Raw genomic sequence first — 13898 nt, 5'->3', positions numbered from 1 at the left:
AAGTCTCCATTTCATGTGTTTAAATATTTAAAAGTTGTAAATGTAGCCAACAAAATATAATCTACTTTCCTACATTGACCAATGTATCTTCATAACTACCTGGAAGTTGGGTTTGAATTTTGAAGTTTGGGCTCAGAACCCAGAAAGAGTCCAGAGAGATAGATAGATACATTTTTAAACAGCAAATCTTTCAATACATGCTTAATGCTATTGGGGTGACTGGATATACATATGGGAAAAAATGAAATAGCTCTCTACAGCACAAGGTATACAAAAACTTGTTTTGAGTGGGTTGTGCACTTTATGTGAATGGCAGAACAATCCAGAATGTGGCAATATTCCACTTGGCAAGTGCCTTCATCTCTTCAACAAATAAATGCCGTTAAAAAATGCAAGGGAAACTATTACAAGTTCAAAAAATGTAAGAGAATTATCAACCAAGTACACTCTGTGGACTTGTTTGGATTCTGTCATGTGTAAAAATTGTATCATGGTGCTATAAAAATAAACTAACTTAAAAAAATTAAAATAAAACAGGAGCACAATTTTGTGTACTTGTATTGAATCATAAGCCAAAAGTAGGTCAAAATAATTCCAAAAGACCTTATTGATAGCTTTTCCAGCTATCCAGGAGCCTGAGGCCAACCTGTGGCCCCCCAGCTCCCTCATTCAAAGAGGAAGGTGTCTTACAAAAGTAGAGGAAGTTTGTGGCTGATAGTTCTGGAGGAATTAGTCTTCTCATGTTTGAGCTCGATGCTCCTGTAGTTTGGGAAATGCAAAGGTCTGAAGATTACCACTGAAATTGAAGGAAATCTTTGGAGATGTAGCTCTCACAGAAATGGAGCCTCCTACATTGGACAAAGTGGCAGAAATTGGCTGAAGCATTTACACCCACTCAATTTGAACATGTGGACCCCAACCACCGAGTGGCTGAGTGTTCCGTGCTGCTGGCGTGTAAAGACACACGGTGGATCTGGGACAGAGCATGACCACGCGGCTGCGTCAATGCCTGTCAGCCGGGGTGGCAGAGAAATGTGTGTTGGTGGACCAACTGATCAGACAACCATGCGTCTTTGCCTCAAAAAAAAAAAAAGTGTTTGCTTTGGCAAAGTATTCCTGTTTCTGGATAGACTCATAGAGAAACCAGCTTGTGTTGCTGGGGTGGATGAACTGGACTTGGTTCACTGATCCTTATCCTCACTGGCAGGACCAGGGCATCTCTCCCCTTACTGAGCAGAGAAGGGCCATTGCCAGGATGGGGCTGAAGCTTGAGACTCGGGCGGCTGCAGGCACATGGGAAAAGGAGAAGGCAGAACTTCCCCTGGAGACAGAGGCAGTGGACGGGATGTAAGAGCTGAAGTTTCAGAAAAAGGATGAACACAAGAGAGGGCACCAGAAAGATGGGAAGGGAGAGAGAAGCACCCGTGGGGGGCACCTTCCCTTCCGGAAGCCTGGGCCTTCGAGGAGGACGTGCCACCTTGTGTTTTCCCTCATCTTTGGGGAGCTGCCAGACTCTTCTGAAGAAGACATCCCCATGCCTTGTGAGTTTGAAAAGGGGTGGTAGATACCGCAGGAGGGACTTGGGAGAAGGACAGAGGCCACCCTTTCATCATTTTATTGTTTTGCTGGGTCCACCTCACTGTGCAAACACCTGCTATGCTCACCCTGGTCGTGCATTGGATCTGTTGTGGCTGTCATCTGAGAAATAGAGGAGGGCTTTTTGATGGTACTTGCTTCTCCTGCTGCCAGTAGCCCTCTCGGCTTCTCTTGGGAAGCCAAAAATGTTCTTCTGGTAAGCCACAAAGAGACTTTGGGCCTGGGTTTAGAAACAGAATCTATTTTCAAAGACCGCGGCATTTATACCCACGAGCGCTAATAACTGCACAGAAGGAATTGAGTCCATCAACAACCGAGACCTCACAGGCGACAAATTCCTGGCCTGTGACTCTGCAGGGGCACAGTGAGTGAACTGTGTGTCTGTAACCTGTGTGCTGCTACACTTCCAGGCAAGTCGAACCAGAAGACCTGTTGATTTTAGATTTTTAGTTCCTTGAAATCAGTAGAAAATTTCACTCTAATAGTATTCAATGGTGATTTCTATGAATCCACGAACCGATGCTTTTAAAGAGTGTGTAAAGGTCACACCGTATTTTGGTGAATGCGATGAGTGTCTCTTGCAGAGAGTTTGTGGGAGAATCAAATATGGAGGCAGAGAGACGAGAATGTTCCTCCTTTCCTGTCTATAAATATGTCACATACAGTCTTCCACATCTTAACAAAAAGACTCATTACTCTAGTTCTCAATTCTATTCCCCCTCCTGACAATACCCAGCAGGTGAGGCCCCTGAGCACAGGCCTTGCTAAGAACAGACTGCTCTGGTAGATCTCAAAAATGGTTCCTTCCCCCCTCTCCTTACTGGGAACATGCAGGGTTTTTTTTTTTTTTTTTCCCAATATTTCTACTATGGGAACTTGGTCAGGTGCCTGGAAGTAAAGCTCTCAGTGTGCTGGGGCCGTGTTAGGACTGGGTCCCCCTGAAGCCCATCTCTCAGCTTGTCCACACTGCTGGCGACAGCTGTGGTTTTCCTACCTGGACACTGGTTCCCGAGGTGGCTTCCACTCATGAGTCGGCTCCCACAGCCCAGGGCTCCCTGTCCACTCTCCAGACTTGGAGGACACAGAATTTGCCTGGTGGCTTCCCGTCGCTTATGGATCCAAGACGAGTTGTGGATTTTTCAGTCTGTTCAGGTTTTTACTTCCTAGTGGGACAGAGTGGCGACTTTCCAAGCTCCTTACATGCAAACCGGAAACCAGAACTCCCGTTCCTGGCAATTTCTCTCTCCCTTACTTGCCATACTTCGGTAACTATCTTTGCCTACTTTACCGGTTTTCTAGACTCTCTCTCCACTTCACACTATTTCCTAACTTCCAAATCCAGGACATATTTGAAGATGTGCATTTTTTTGGTAACACCAGGTAGCAACCATAGCCACTCCTTTTTTTTTTTTAACACCATTCTTTCCTTTCCTTATATAAATGTTTCAGTATCCTGTGTCTGTATTCGTATGACTGCCTCTTAACCCCCGATGTAGGCTACTTCCTAGGGTTTATCTTTGGCCCTCTATTTTTCTTCCTTTATATTCTCTCCTTTGGGGAACATTCCATGGCCTCTATGCAAATCTACACATTCAGTTCTGACTTCTCTCCTGAGAGCAACATCTTTAGCTGCGTACTGAGTATCTCCAGTGGAGAAATATGCAGAATACAGGCCCCAAACAAGTTTCATCTGTGAGTCTATTTCTTCTGACCTGTACAGAAGTATCTCAACACATTCATTCCCACTGCAAGGCACAGCCCACGAGAAGCCAGTATGCTTGGGTGAACCCAGGGAACCCGTTGAGACTCTGAGTTTTACCTCCCACCCTTTGAATCGTCCATGATTGTGTCCAGACTCCAGAAACAGGGCATCTTTGGTAAGAGGCCCCTTTCACTGAGCGTAACGCACTGAAAGAGTTTGTATCCCCTTCACTTAAAATGTGCTCCGAGGCTGCTCCACACTGTGAGCACTGGGGCAAATTGCTAGGGCAAGAGTGACTGGCTGATTCACAGATTCACACGACTGCCCCCCAGGGCTTCTCAGACATGTGAGGGGAGGGACATTCCTAAAGGCCAGACTTCCTGGTATCAGGCAGGTGGGAGAACAGAAAGAACATTGAGATTTGGAGTATGATGGTAATTATGACCTCATGTGTACTCCTAGATTAATGATTTTTAAAGCTCTTTTTTTTTATTCTAGATGAATTGCAGATGATATTTCCAAGTTAGGAACCTAAGAATTGAGCCCGACTCTTCTTTTTTCCTTGCCTGTGAAATCTAATGATTAGCCTGTAAATTTGTCCTTTATAACATGTGCAGAAGTAAAATACTATAGCACAAAGGATTGGGGGCGTGGTAAATGAAGCACTATGATAAAGTTCTTATATTAGGTGATAAAAATTTGACATAGACAGTGATAAAAGTACATGTGTAATCCCTAGAACAACTTTTTTTTTTTATCAAGAGGAATAGCTAAAAAAGTCAATAGAGGTCATAGAATGAAACACAAAAATTTATTCAATTCACAAAAAAAATAAACAAGAAAAAGAAAAGAAAAGAAAAGAAAGGAGGAACAAAAAAGCCCTGATAAAATAGAAAAAAAATTGAAGAAATATGTACACTTAAACCCAATTATATCAGTGCTTATTTTAAATGTAAGTGAACCAAACATTTCAATGAAGAGCAGAGACTATTTGAATGGATTTTTAAAAAGTCAAGATCCAATTATATGCTATTTATGAGAAATGCATTTTATAAATACACAGTTTAAAAGTATAAGTATGGAAAAGATATTCATGCAGCACTGACATAAGAAGTCTAGGGGAGCTCCATTGATTTCAGACAGAACTTTAGGACAATAGGAATTACTAGAGATGATTAGAGTCATTTCATGAAGATAAAAGATGAATCCATCAAGAAGACAGGGTAAGTCTGCCCTTGATAGTATCTCCCTCACATACCACCTCCTCTCTATCTTGTCTTATTCCTTTGCCTAGCTCAGGACCTCTGATTTCTTGGCAGAAGGGTGTTTCTCTCCCACTCCCACCCATGCTAGCTACAAGTTCATTTTTGAAACAACAAATAGGATCACTCCTCTAAGGCAAACCATTGATGGTTCCCAGTCATTAGCTGGATAAGTTCAGATGCTGTCCTTAGCTTGTTACGGCATTTCTTTCCCAGGCTTGTCCCAGCCCACTCTCCATCCAGCTCCGCTGCTCATGGATCATCACTTATCCTTCACCACATCCACAGCAATACCTCCTGTTGCAGAACAAACAGCTTCTCTCTGTGCATACTTCCTCCACTTGCCACAGGTACCCTTCTCTTCCTTCCTCCACACAGTAACTAAGCACCTTTTCCTACTTGGCTACAAGCTACAAACGGACTGGACCCCATGTTCTTCCACTTCTCCCTCCCTCCCTCACTATACAGCAGCCACACTGGCCTGGAGTTCACCACATCAGGCCCCACGTTAGGGTCTAGAATTTACTGTTCCTTCTTCAGGGCACACTCTCCTCGATCACTGCGTGGTGACTCCTTGGAGCCATTTTGGGGCTCAGATCTCTGGCTGCTCCCTCCTGAGCCCTCCTCTAACCCCTCATTCTTCAACAGCACCCATTGCCTCACTCACTGATGCACGTGTAGATCCTAGCACAGTGCCTGGCACATAGTAGGCAGTCAAATACAGTGAATGACTGCTAGATTGCTAAAGGGATGTTTGGTGTAGGGGATCTTTTTACTAATGTTACATTCCTTTCCTAGGTTTTAGACCTGCTTCATCAGCGCCTTCCGATATGCATATGCAATGACGGCTCCAGCTGTGGATTCCATTCGCTGTCCCTTGGCCGTTTTCCCCGCCCTGACTTTCAGGCCTCCCGTAACCGCGCCGCCTCCACCAGCAGAGGGCAGGACGGGCTAGGTCTACATCAGCATCCCTCTGAGTCTGTCTGACCGCAAGGCTGCAACCTCCACCACTCAGATCCCGATGGAGGCACAGAAAGGTGCTTAACAATTGCTGCTGACCATGACTTGGGAAGCCCTTCTAAACATGACAGCACATATTCTCATAGACCCTTTAAAATGTATCTCCTGGTCCACTGACAGATGAGTGGATAAACAAAATGTAGTGCATGCGGTGGAATATTACTCAGCCTTAAAGGGGAAGGAAACTGGGACGCCTGCCATGGCACAGATGAACCTTGGGTGCATTATGCAAAAGTAAAACAAGCCTCAAAAACACAAATTCTGTACAATTCCACTTATATGAGGTACCTAGAGTTAGTCAAATGCGCCGAGATGGAAAGTTAGTGGCATTTCCAAGGGCTGGGGGGAGGTGAAGGGGAAGCTCTAGTGTCGAATCTAGAGTTTCAATATTGTAAACTGAAAAGAACCCTGGAGATCGCTTGGGCAGAAGTGCAAGTGCACTAATCACTACTGACCGTGCCCTTGAAATAAAGTAGTAAAATAAGGCTAAGGTAGTAAATTGTATGTGCTTTTTTTTTTTAACCACAGTTAGAAAAAAACACAAAAACTGGTACAGGTGGTACATTTTATGGTATTTTAGTACACTTAATTTTTTAGGGAAAAAACGGATCACTCCTACACATATTGTATACGTACTTGTACTGGCAGCGTACACTCTCTTCTGAACATTTTGTACTCTGATTCTACTCGAGCAATATCTAAAGTAAGGATCTGGAGTTTGGCACTGCGGACTGGGGTGGAGGGAGGCATGCTAATGATGCTGGGAGGTGAGAGCTGGGTTGCGAGTTCCAAAGAAATACTCGCCCCAGACCACGGCTTTGACCTTGGAGATCATGTCTCAGGAAGAGCCTCTCTGAGAGCTCTTAAGGATGTCTAACAAAGAAGCTGTGTTCTGGGTTGATTATGTCCAGAAGCTAATGGCTCATGAATTTTTTTTCTCTTGATTGGCTTTTTTAACTCAACTTGTATTCCCTTTCTCTCTTTGTGTGGTTTTTGAATATTTTCAAGTTCAATATCATTTTAATGGGAGTTCAACCTCATTTTAATTTTCTTAAGACTTCCCTCCTCTTCTTTGATTTTCTCCCAGAATTTCCCCACCTAATATTTATTCAGTATCCTTCTTTCCTTTGAAAGAAAAATGTTTGGCTACTTACGCTTTGGCTGCAAAAGTGCTGGACTGGTTTTAAACACTCGGATTTCCTGGCTGGCACTAATCCCTCGCCTGGTTTCGTAAAGGGACCCCGTGCACCCTTGCAGTCCCAAGGGAGTTTGTGTTCTGAGATTACTGGGTAAGGTAGATGCGGACGTATAATAACTATGCATGTTTAAAGAGGACGAGAATGGTGATATTATTTACCTTGAGTACTAATGTGTCTGCTTGGAGCACAGGGTGACAGGAAGGCCCGCCTCCCTCGTTGTGGGACTGGCCTGTCCTTTACAGAATCACATTGTTTCCTGCGTGGCCTGTGATGGTTGGCACAGCCTCTGGGCACTGAGGTCAGTGGCTCCTTTTCCCTTAAACCCAGCCGCACGACTTCAGATCCCCAGCACACGTTTGTGGCATCTGTGTGCCTCGGTGCCACACTGCCCTCGGGGAGCCTCCAGTCTCAGACAGAGGTGTGGTAAGATTAGGTGAAGTATTCAATCTTACCTGACCCGATGGTAAGATTCAATGTTTCACCTGACCAGAAACTGGATATTGTCTTTTTACGAGTGTTACTAATTATCAATACGTTTATTGATAAAATAAATTGTTCAATTATACAATTCATTGTCATTTCACAAATATAGCCAACTTTTTTTTGAGGGCTTACTCTGTGTTGCACAGTCTTGCTGTGTATCGACTATTTAATCTCCATGACAACCCTCTGACGGGTCGGTAACAACCATTTGACCATCTCCCTGTTTTATCGGAGGCAGAAACTGGTGCAGACCCCCACGGTGAAGAGGCGGGCCAAGTTGGGCCGGGCCATTGGACGACAGAGCCTGGAGTACGGAGTGTGTTCAAGGCGTAGTGCCTACCACTCACTACCAACAAGGCGACGAGACGAGGCTGCTATGAGCTGAAGGCTTTTGTCCCCTCGAAGCCCATTAAGTTGAAGCCCTAACCCCCAGTGTGATGGACCCGGAGATGGCACCTTCGGGAGGGAGTCAGGTTTAGGTGAGACCTGCTTCCTCTCTCTGCCAGGTGAAGACACGGCACAGAGTGGTTGTCCACCAGCCACGAAGTGAGTCCTGCCCGAGAACCACAATGGCCAGCAGACAGACTGGGGACTCCTCGGCGTCCAGAATTGTGGGGAATAAGTGTCTGCTGTTTAAGCCACCTGCCCACAGGATTTTGTTACAACAGCCCAAGCTAACCAAACAGGGGAGGGTGTTCTCTCGTCAAATCCATTGGGAAAATACGCTACACAGGTGCCTTATCCTAAAGGACTCACAGTGTCTATCAGGAAATCAAAGTCTCTGAAAAGTCCTGCAGTAAAGAAAGATGTTTCCACTGGTTAAGCAATTGCTTCTTCATTTGACTATGAATCATCCCTCACTTACGAATGGTTTACAGAACACACCTGGAAGGTACTGTGGGGAGTGAGTACAAAGCCTCAGGTATGACTGTTCACTTCTGTTCTTTGGGTGATATAACTGCCCCATGAGGTCAGCAGCTTCTGAGGTGGAAGATTCGGTAGGGGAGGCTGAGAGGAGGGAGCAAGGCGGGCAGGCCCCCAAAATGACAGAGCAGTGGCTGTATCCGACAGGATGGGGAGTGGCACCAGAGAAGAAGGAAGAGCCCAAAGGTTCCAGAATGTCTGGGAAGGTCAGGGAGAAGATCTATTTACTACGGGGACGGTGTTCATGGGGTAAAGCTGGTGGGAACCAACTTCCAAGAGCCAAGGTTGGGGCCTGCTCTGGATGGAGGATTTGATTTTAAAACAAGAAGGGATGTTCCAGTATGGCGTTCCTTTGAACACAGGAAGAGAGGATAACGAACCGCGCTCGGAATTATTGTCATCAGCTGGACAGACCCCCACATGCAGCTCATTGGAAATTTAATACAGGCCGGTTTCCTAAAGCATCTCATTTCTTTCTAGAGAAAGACAAAACGCCAGCTGAATGAAAAGACCCAGTTGAGCAAGAGAGAAAGAAAATCTTACTTGGCCACAACAGCACCCAGTAAGTGCTTACTGACAATACTCATAGGACAGAAAGGGGCTTAAATGCACAATTTGGGTTTTGTGACTTTGATACAAAAGATTAATTATTATTCAGTCATCAGACATTTTTTTTCGAGTTAGTTTTTTTTAAATATTTTATTTATTTATCTTTAGAGGGGAAGGGAAGAAGAGAGGGAGAGAAACATCAATGTATGGTTGCCTCTCCTGCATCCCCCTGCTGGGAACTGGCCTGCAACCCAGGCACGTGCCCTGACTGGGAATCGAACTGTAGTCCTCTGGTTCTCAGGCCCATGCTCCATCCACTGAGCCACAGCAGCCAGGGCCAGACATTTTTAATAGTTTATTCTTGTTGTATGGTGGGGGAGGGAGAAGAAGGGGAGGTCGCCGGCAAACAGGTGGCAAATGTGTACGGAAAACCGTGAGGCTGCCGTGTCCTTTCCTAACGAGATCCCATGTCTGCGTCAGCTGAGGGGCTCGGCCTCGAAGACTCCGCCCGAATCCCACGTCTGGATTCCACGTTCTGCAGAACGTGCCCGAGGGGGGTTGGGAAGGAAACCTTGCTTCGGGTGTGCGCACAGGTCCTGCAGTCAGACAGCACCTGTGGGGTGGTGGCCTCCCACGTAGATCCGCTGTGCAAATAGAGTCCATCTGCTTTACTGCTTAAGCCAAAGAACATAAAGACATGAGTGGCCTTAATCGTTGAGACTGGAGATGTTGACACAGAAGAGGTAAACCTCCATCCAGAGCGTGGGCTGTTCAGGCTCTTCACTTAAAACAAGGTGACATTGGTTTGAAATTAATAATTTCCCTCAGAACTGGAATCTATTGAGGTTTTATGCATATCGCACAGAGAAAACAGGCTGTTTTCAATTTGTGTGTTCATGTATTCACCTGTAACTGCGAACTGCATTCAAAGGATGTTTTTTCTCTTGTGTAAATGCCAAGTGGAGGTAGCAGAAGTCATGATTATTAGTGCCATCTACTGGTTAAATGTAGTATGAGCACATTTATTGGGCACACCACGCAGATGCTGTGAGGTCAGGGGAAGCAAGTACAAGGACAGATTAGACAGGAATTTTGTGTTTAAGAATGATAATGAGTCCAGCCCTGGCCGGTGTAGCTCAGTGGATTGAGTATGGGCTGCAAACCAAAGGGTCGCAGGTTTGATTCCCAGTCAGGGCACGTGCCTGGGTTGCAGGCCAGCTCCCCCGTGGGGACCATGTAAGAGGCAACCACACATTGATATTTTTCTCCTTCTCTCCCCTCTCTGTAAAAATGAATAAATAAAATCTTAAAAAAAAGAATGATAGTGAATCTGACTTTATGAGCCAATCAGAAATTCAAATGCTGAAAGGGTATTGGATGCTATTAGAGCATTATTGCTACTTACGGTTTATTATTTGGGGGGGGTGATGTTGGACATCCTTATCTTTTAAAGATTTGGTTCTCAGGCCAAATCCAGTCCCGTGTCTCTTTCTGTGTGGCCTGTGAAGCTCAGAATAGTTTGGACAATGGTAGAAACATTCAAAATAAGAATATTTGGTGTCTCCGGGAAATTACGTGAAATTGTGATTTCTGTCCCATAACTGAGGGTTTATGGGAGTGCAGCCATGCTCAGTCACTGACGTGTTGTCTCGGGCTGCTTCCTGAGACACCAGCCGGGCTAAGGAGTTGCGGGGAGACCATATGCCCGGCAATGCTTACGGACTCACTCCCTGGCCTTTTGCAGAATAACTTGGCCTGTGCTGCCTTTGAGCCTCACTGTTGTGTGGCTGGGAGGCCTGCAGTGCTGGCCGTTAAGGAGGCAGCATCTCAGGCTCTGCTCCAGACCTGCTGGCTCAACATCCTCCGACCCCGGCGGCTCCTACTCATGTTGAGAGGTTGGAGAAGCACTGGGGTCGAGGCCCCTGCTTGGGTTATGAGTCTTAGCTTGACTTATAACTTTTAAACATTTAAACATATAGTGTGAGCCCTGATTTATACTTTTGACCAGGGACCCACGCAAGTTCAACATGTGGGCCTGTCGAACGCTTCTCAAAGTGTGTTCCAAGGACCACCTGTATCAGAAGTTTTATACGTCGTTTGTTAAAAATGCAAATTCTGGCCTGACCAGTGTGGCCTAGTCAGTTGGGCATCATTCTGCAAAAGCAAAGGTTGCTGGTTCAATCCCCAGTCAGGGCACATGCTTGAGTTGTGGATTCAGTTTCCCGTAGGGCATGTGCAAGAGGCAACTGATCGATGTTTCTCTCTCACATCCATGTTTCTCTCCTCTCTTTCTACCTCCCTGCCCCCCTCTCTAAAAATAAATACATATAATGTTAAAAATGCAAATCCCCAGGCCCTGCTTGTAATTCTGTAAATCAAAATCTTTGAAGATGGAGCCCAGGAATCTGCATGCTAAACAGGAGAAGAGAGAGGGAGGAAGGCAGAACAGAGGAAGATGTTGACCTGAATGTTAAGATGCTCCCTGCTTCTCTCATTAGTAGCCCTCACAATCCTTACAGAGGTGGGTGCTGGACCCACCTCTGGAAGTTGACAGCAGGGGGAAGCTTCCTACAGAAAGCGGCAAGGGTGTCCCCTGCCACATGTGGGGCTCTGTCTCGGGGCAGCCCCGGAGAAGGAAGTATTGGACTCAATGTATGATAGGGAGCAAAGGAACTGGGGGTCACTGGAGGGACTCCATCGGGGATTCAATCCTTCTGGGTCCCACAAGGGACATGGGAGGAGCTGTGACAGGCTGCGCTGTCCCTCTGGCCTGGGCTCAGATTCTGCATCTGTCTCTGAAGAACTGTATGACCTTGAGCAAGTTACTTAGGTTTTGTAGGTTTGTCTCCTCATCTGTAAGATGCGGACCCCAACACCTTCCAGGCTTGTATTAGGATTAGACGTGATAAGTAAAGACACATGCTTGGCACACAGAACTGAATACAGGATGGCTGCTGTTCATTAGGAAGCGCGTTACCCATTCCTCTGCTCTGCCTGATGCCTGTTATCATATGCACTTAACCCCGGTTGATCAGACACATTTCCTCAAGCCCAAGTACAGGAAGCTACTTAGGCTCCAGCTGCATAGCGCCTTGCGCCAGATCAGGGCTTGGCCAGTGACCTTGAATTCTCTGTGAAGGAGCAACTCCTGAAGTTGCGGCCAAGCTGCTCATTCTGTGAGATTCCAAGAGTGCCCCGCCCATCATGATCGGACCTCAGGACTCCCTCCCCTCACAGTTTTTTTGGGGTTTTTTTTTGCTGGCCTCTGTGAAACCTCATGTGACCCCTGTGCCGTACTGAAAACCACCACTAGGGGGGAGCAGACGCCAAGCATCCACATGAGGGGAGGGGAAAGGCTGACAAAAAGGCCAAGCCAGGCAGACCACAGTTGTGGGCAAGAGGGGTGGCAAGCTACCTTTTATCATTCATTCATTCATTCGTTCATTCATTATCATTTATTAAGATGGGGGTGAATCAGGGTCTGGTGGTTGCTGGGCAGAGAAATCATCTTGTAGGCCACAACACACGGAAGCATTAAGTGCTCAGAAATAAAGATGAAAATCATGAAAATGATGGTCAAGAACCACTTTTCTCTCAAGAGCAGTTGAGTTTAGCTAGAATAAGAAAAAAAGAAAGAAATTGAAAAGATCTGGAAGCAAACAGAAATAGGGGAAAGATAAGTAACTCGTAAATATTCTGGGAGGCTGCAGTTCAAAGCTTTTAGCAGTTAGGTTCTTGCAATGTATTTATCGGCTGGAAAGAGAAAGACAACCTCAATCTATGGTTCGGGAATAGAAAAGACAACTACCTAACTCATCACTGTTCAGTTAATCAGCAATGGTAAACTGCTTTTGGGACCTGAAGCTCTTGCGATGTGTTTGTTTGGCTAGGGGGTGCTTTTGACACCTTTTGAGGGTAACTGCTTTTTGAAAGGGCAGCCCCCAAACACAGGCCCCCCTTCTCTCTATTATAGCCCATGCGGCTTTCTCTCTTGGTAATTCTGCCTAAGGAAGCTTTTGTGTTTGTATCCTGGACTAATCATTTTATCTTTAGGTAGTTTTTGAAGTCACTGACACAGATTTAATGATATGGCATTAATCACAGCAGTTAGGAGAACTGAATCAAGTTCCAATTTTCTTCAGTTTTCAAGGTTATTCAAGCAAGAAATCTAGCCCTTAAACAAAAATAGTCGGCCCTCTGACTTGGTATGATGAAGTTCTGTCGCCGAGCACCTGTCTAACTAAGTGCAAACACAGTAGCCCCAAGACAAACCTATGGTCTACACAGATGACAGATATTTCCCTGGCCCTGGCGCTGAGTGAACCTCTTCACAGGTATCATCCTCTCAAAATCTCTGGGTGTTAAACCCTAATTTTAGAGATTAAATGCAACTGAGTCATCCTGAGACGACAGGTTACATAACCTGCCTATGATCACACAGCTAGTGTAGGTCTAAGTGTAGGTCCCACAGCCAGTCAGTCAAAGCCTCTTTGGTGATAGTACCAAAAAAACCAGAAAGAAAAACACACCTCATCAGCCACTTCGCTGGTCACAATGCCAACAGCAGCGAATGGACACACTTCCTTTCTACCCTTTAAGGTTTTATACTGTACACTCTGCTTAGATCTTGCATATGGTCTTCATGCTGCCATTGTGCATGACTAAGGCAGACTCTAGAAGACTTTCTTTTCCCGGTAGGTGCAAGAAAACATTTTTTCCAGCAGGAACCCCTGAGGGCCATCCATCCTCTGGCCATAGCATCTTTCTTCATCATTGTCTGTCATCTCCTTCTGTTGAGAGAGCTTTTAGAGCAGAGCTGCTCCATCTGAGGTCCATGGACTTGGGTTTGTCCAATGCTTTTTCTTGCAGTGACTGGGATGATCATGTGCTTTTGTTTTCATCCTATTGACCTGATTTATTACATTAATTGATTTTCTGATGTTAAACCAACCTGGCAATTCCTGACATGAATCCCATTTGGTCATGGCGTGTAAATCTTTTTTTTTAAATTGATGTTACTAATGTTTTTATTGTGGTAAAATATATATCACATAAAATTTGCCATTATAATGATTTCAAATGTATATTTCTTTTTAAATTGATTTGAGAGAGACAGAGGGAGAGAGGGAAGGAGGAGGAGACAGGGTTTTTACAGGCTGGGAG

At 45.4% G+C, this 13898-nt stretch overlaps 1 protein-coding gene across 2 annotated transcripts in view; it reads right to left on the bottom strand.

The window, feature by feature from the left end:
- Positions 1-13898, bottom strand: part of CLDN10 (claudin 10) — an 80355-nt gene that overhangs the window by 48870 nt on the left and 17587 nt on the right. Inside the window, exon 2 of one of the 2 annotated variants that reach the window (XM_053665645.1) lies at positions 8912-9406. The exons of the other annotated variant lie outside the window; for it this stretch is intronic. Coding sequence (XP_053521620.1) covers positions 9033-9406 — 374 coding nt within the window. The 3' untranslated portion in view covers positions 8912-9032. Of the gene's footprint in view, positions 1-8911; positions 9407-13898 lie in introns of those variants that run through there. 2 annotated transcript variants of the gene reach the window in all.

The sequence above is a fragment of the Artibeus jamaicensis genome, unplaced genomic scaffold (genome assembly GCF_021234435.1).
Source record: "Artibeus jamaicensis isolate MK-2021 breed Jamaican fruit bat unplaced genomic scaffold, CSHL_Jam_final contig_415, whole genome shotgun sequence".
NCBI classification, from domain to species: domain Eukaryota; kingdom Metazoa; phylum Chordata; class Mammalia; order Chiroptera; family Phyllostomidae; genus Artibeus; species Artibeus jamaicensis.
Note: the sequence above shows the minus strand (reverse complement) of the source record. Positions and strands in the feature narration are given on the sequence as shown.